Consider the following 4606-nt stretch of genomic DNA (forward strand, 5'->3'; position numbering starts at 1 on the left):
ATCGTGTCCGGATTTAAGCTTCCAACCTGTACAACTCGAAACCTGGCTAGTTCAGTTCTATGCCGCACATCATTCTACGGGTTATTCTCAGTATAAGTCAGTGGTCACCCATCCGGGCCATTCGAGAACTAGCAACGACTGACTGCATAACGACAATACTATAATCAGTCGCTGTGGCCAAACATACGTCATGGCCATACCACATCCTCATTATTCTGTTATTATTATTATTATTCTGTTATTTTCATTATTATGTATATTATAGCAAAATTAATTTCCCCTTAACCATTATATTGATACAATTGATTCGTAAAACGAAAATATCTATAAGTACGATAAAGTCACAATTTTCACAAGCCGCACACAGATTAATTTTACGATTATTACGTGTTGGCGTTGATTAATAAATATAATATATATCATAAACAAAAACCAATTTATTAAATATAACATAACAACAACATATACATTTTATATAAACAAATACGATTATCGGTATCTGTATAAGAATATAAGAACCCGTCGTTGCAACTGCACGATTGAATTAAATTTTAAAAAATCAGGTATCTACTTATATTTGGTAATAATTAGACATATACCGAAAATCTTTACAAGCAGTCACGAAAATTGTGAACTACTATTACAAACCGCAACAAAACATAAGACGGACAAATCTTTTTGTCAGTTTCCATAATGACCGTCGTTTAGCCGGCACTACCTTCAACGTGTCGCAAGGAACTTCCGTCGGAAGGTTTAGATTAGCCCGGGCAAAAAAAAGCGACTTAATTTTATAAAGTCACACATCACGCAGCGCAACAAAAAACGCGACGAACTAATTTCCTCGCCCGCTTCCACATCGAGCGACGTTTGATTTTTACCGGCGTAATCTCGTCTGCGGGCTCTGTCGCAGTTGCCAACGAATCACGGGAAACTGGCGTCGGTGCAATGCAATCGATTTCGGTAGTCTCGTAAAAAACTTTATCCGTATCATGGATCGCTATGTTTGGCATTGAATACCATAATCTCCCCGGCAGACGAACGGCGACGTCTCGGCTCGTCTTGGCATCCTGCAGTTCGCCCGATCCGTCGTGTTTTGGTCCTTCAGAAACCTTCCGATCGGACGTGACCGACGGTGATCGGATCACGTCTTCTTCAGCGGCAGCTGTTGGTGACACCATCACTGCCGCGTTCACCAACCCGATGTTTTGCCCCATTTGCGGTTCGGAGTAGTTTTCTGACTCGGGCGGTTCTGCGGAAACTTGCTGTACCGCAACAGCAGTCGGCGCTTGGACCGCGGCTGCAGTGTCATCATCGGTTGTTATAGACGCCGTTAAATTTGGCATTGACCCGTAAGGTCGTTTTACAGTCGATAAATTTTCACAAGTCGAGACTTTTTCTGTTTGTCCGTCTTGCGGTTTCATTATTGGTTCGGAAGTCGAGGCCGTCGATGGGGACGAAGACTGCAGAGTCTTGTCGTTCTCGTCGTTTTCGGATGTAATGTTCTGCATGTTTATAATATGTAAATGTAAAATCAAGTAAACTAATTATAACTTAATATATATGTTTGCAGGATGGATATAAATTATATTGTTATATACACTGTATATTATACAGCTTTTAGTTAGGTTATAGGTACATAATATATTATTATTAATTGTAATAAAGGTGTTTGGAAAAATGAACGGGTTCGCAAAATCCTGATGTTTGCCAATTAGAATGATAAACTAAAATGATATATAATATTCAATAAATATATTAATATAAAGCTATTAAAGTCGATTAATTTAATGATAGATTTATTAGGTACGCACCATGTCCATTGGGTAATACACAAAAGTAAAATATCCTGTTTGTTCGTTATATGATACCGATTTGAACACGAATTTTTTTTTCAAGTTTTTTCGGACGTATATTGTGGGCGGACCCGGTGGAAATACTGGAAATTCTAAAATTTAAAGTTTAAAATTATTATGAATTATACCTACAAAATAATTTGCAAATATCCATGATTTTAACAAATTTTTGTCAATATTTGAATTTAAAATGTTGATAAAAAAAAAAAAGGTGCATATATATATATAATTTTTAAATCACCATAAGACTAACTTATGAGGAACTTTGTATCAAATGTTTTTAAAAGTTTTTTTGGGAACCCAACATTTTTTTATTAACACTTCAAAGAATTTTTTTTTTAAATTTCATTTATCTTTAAATATCTAGCTCCAATAAGTCAAAGTATTTTGAAAATTTAATCGTGTATATAGATAACGCTAATATAAACATGTGGTGAAAATTTGAAGTATTTACAGTGATTAGTTTATGAGTTACAATTATATAAAAAAATCGAGTTGGTCAAAAACTGATTTTGTATAAAAATTCCCGTTTGTCCGTCACTTTTTTTTTGTTTTTTTTCGATTTTATTGAAACTGTTGGAACATTTTTACTTTTAACCTGTATAATTCACCAAGAATATTCACTTTGCCATCGGAAACCACCCCCGAATTTTGAAATTGAAGCATTATTTCGACTAATTATACCGTGCACAGACGTCAGACACACACAAAAAAAAATAATAAATACATAAATCATTGTAAAATTAATACATTCATCACTTCGTTCAGGATCTAAAATGTGTATTTTTTCTATTGACGACGATGTTTTACTGTTAAATAATATATTAAATGAACATTACCGTTTTTTTCTATTTGTTCTTTAACTTTGTTGTCAGCATCTTCCTTTACATGAAAAATACAAATGCATACGTCATTATTAAAGATAATTCAATTTCTTAAAATAAATATATTAAAATAAAGCTATTAAAGTTGATTAATTCAATGATAGAATAATTAGATACGCACCTTTTTTAATGGATAGTAGTCATATACCATGTGTCCATTTGTTCTTTCTTTTCTCATCATTTTCATTCCGAACATAGTTCGGTCGTGAACAAAAAAGAATGGTAGACAATTCGGAATATCCATAATTTTTAAAGGATATGACATAATGATTATAAATCAAAATATATTATAACGTAATTTCTGTATTTCTGATGCTAAAGGTAGCTGTTACACTGTTGAAAGTTGAATGAGGAATGACATATTTTTTGACCGGCACGCGAAAGCATTCATATCATGTTTATTTCTAAGTATGTAGTTGCAGCCCATAGCAACGATAACAGATGTTTATAATTTTGTAATGGAAATATATTTTTTTTTTAAACTATCACATGAACGATTTTAAATTTAATTTTGTGTAAATACACAACTCGTTAGAACAGAATACATATAATATATATATTTGCAGGATGGATATAAATTATATTGTTATATACACTGTATAATGTATATTATACAGCTTTTAGTTTTATTCATAATATTAAATATCTTGAATTAAGAATTATTGTCCGTTTAATATTTTAATACAATACATATATATTTTTCGTAGTAATTGGCATAAATTAATGCGTTTTCGTATCATTCGAGTATATGCACTGAAATAAATTATAATTTAGTATTTCAGTCATCACAGCGGGGCTAAGATTGGTATGCAACAGCGTGTTTTTTTTTTTTGCTACGTCCAAATGGAATATTATCCCGATTAAAATAGTTCAATTTTTATTTTGCACGTTTTCGTACAATATAAAATTATATTATTATTGACGCTTGTTTAAATGTCTTATACGGATAGATCACAAGTCTGCGCGTATTATATATTCGCCGTACCACGTTCCTACGACACGTAATCATTTCCTCTGACAAATGTGTGCGAAACTGCAAAAGTCGCCTACTACTCACTATTCCTACATAGTATGTGAGCAATACGTATCGTCTACATTTTGCGTACATATGACGTGTCCTTGCTACAACGATGCTATTATAATATTAATATGATGTACCGATATCAACAGGATGTACACCACGTATAATATTATTGTCGTTATAGTTGCGTATTATACATCTATGCGCGGGCGGGTATGATGGGAAGGACCGGAAGACGCGTTGGGGCTGAATCCCCAAGTCGTCATCATATAGATACTATTTCAAATTTTACAGTTTTCTCGTCTATACGTACTTATATATTTACGTAATAATTTACAAAATAGTGTAATATTTTATATTTCTCAATAACACAATAGGTATATTATATATATTATATACCCAACATTTTACCTATGTATATGTATATATTATAGTGTTTAAGTAGATTTTAATATATAATATATTATCAATTATTATTGTAATAAAGGTGTTTGGAAAAATGAACGGGTTCGCAAAATCCTGATGTTGGCTGATTAGAATGATAAACCCGTACCTAATAGGTATAGCTGGCTAGTAATACAAACAACGTTATACCTGTCATTTTGGAAATTTTCAATATTTTCGGCCACGGAGTCGGACGAAGTGTCGTTTGAATTCGGTTGCATTTTTAAGTCTGACCCGCCCGTTTAATTTGTACATTCATTTTCATTTTTACAAATATTTTCACACGACACTAATAAATAAAATGGCATCTGAAAAACCCGTCATCGCGGATAACGCTGTCGCGTTCGCACAGTTATTCGATACCATTCTTGCGTATACATTACCTATAACAACAACAACAACAA

At 32.8% G+C, this 4606-nt stretch overlaps 1 protein-coding gene across 1 annotated transcript; it reads right to left on the reverse strand.

The window, feature by feature from the left end:
• Positions 1–417: 417 nt before the first annotated feature.
• Positions 418–3192, reverse strand: LOC126551372 (uncharacterized). Its single transcript, XM_050204488.1, has 4 exons — positions 2859–3192; positions 2693–2735; positions 1812–1945; positions 418–1502 (listed from the first exon to the last, which is right to left on the reverse strand). Exons 1-4 carry the CDS (start codon positions 3000–3002, stop codon positions 804–806), a joined length of 1020 nt encoding a protein of 339 aa, XP_050060445.1. The 5' UTR covers positions 3003–3192; the 3' UTR covers positions 418–803.
• Between the last annotated feature and the right edge of the window lie 1414 nt (positions 3193–4606).

Source organism: Aphis gossypii, chromosome 3 (genome assembly GCF_020184175.1).
Source record: "Aphis gossypii isolate Hap1 chromosome 3, ASM2018417v2, whole genome shotgun sequence".
Lineage (NCBI taxonomy): Eukaryota > Metazoa > Arthropoda > Insecta > Hemiptera > Aphididae > Aphis > Aphis gossypii.

What these genes read in the sequence shown, in the direction of transcription:
- LOC126551372 (XM_050204488.1), bottom strand. Translation starts at nt 3,002, where the DNA reads ATGTCATATCCTTTAAAAATTATGGATATTCCGAATTGTCTACCATTC. An exon ending in ACTACTATCCATTAAAAAAG is followed by an intron (nt 2,736 to 2,858) that starts GTGCGTATCTAA and finishes TTTCATGTAAAG; the next exon opens with GAAGATGCTGACAACAAAGT. An exon ending in AGAACAAATAGAAAAAAACG is followed by an intron (nt 1,946 to 2,692) that starts GTAATGTTCATT and finishes TTTAAATTTTAG; the next exon opens with AATTTCCAGTATTTCCACCG.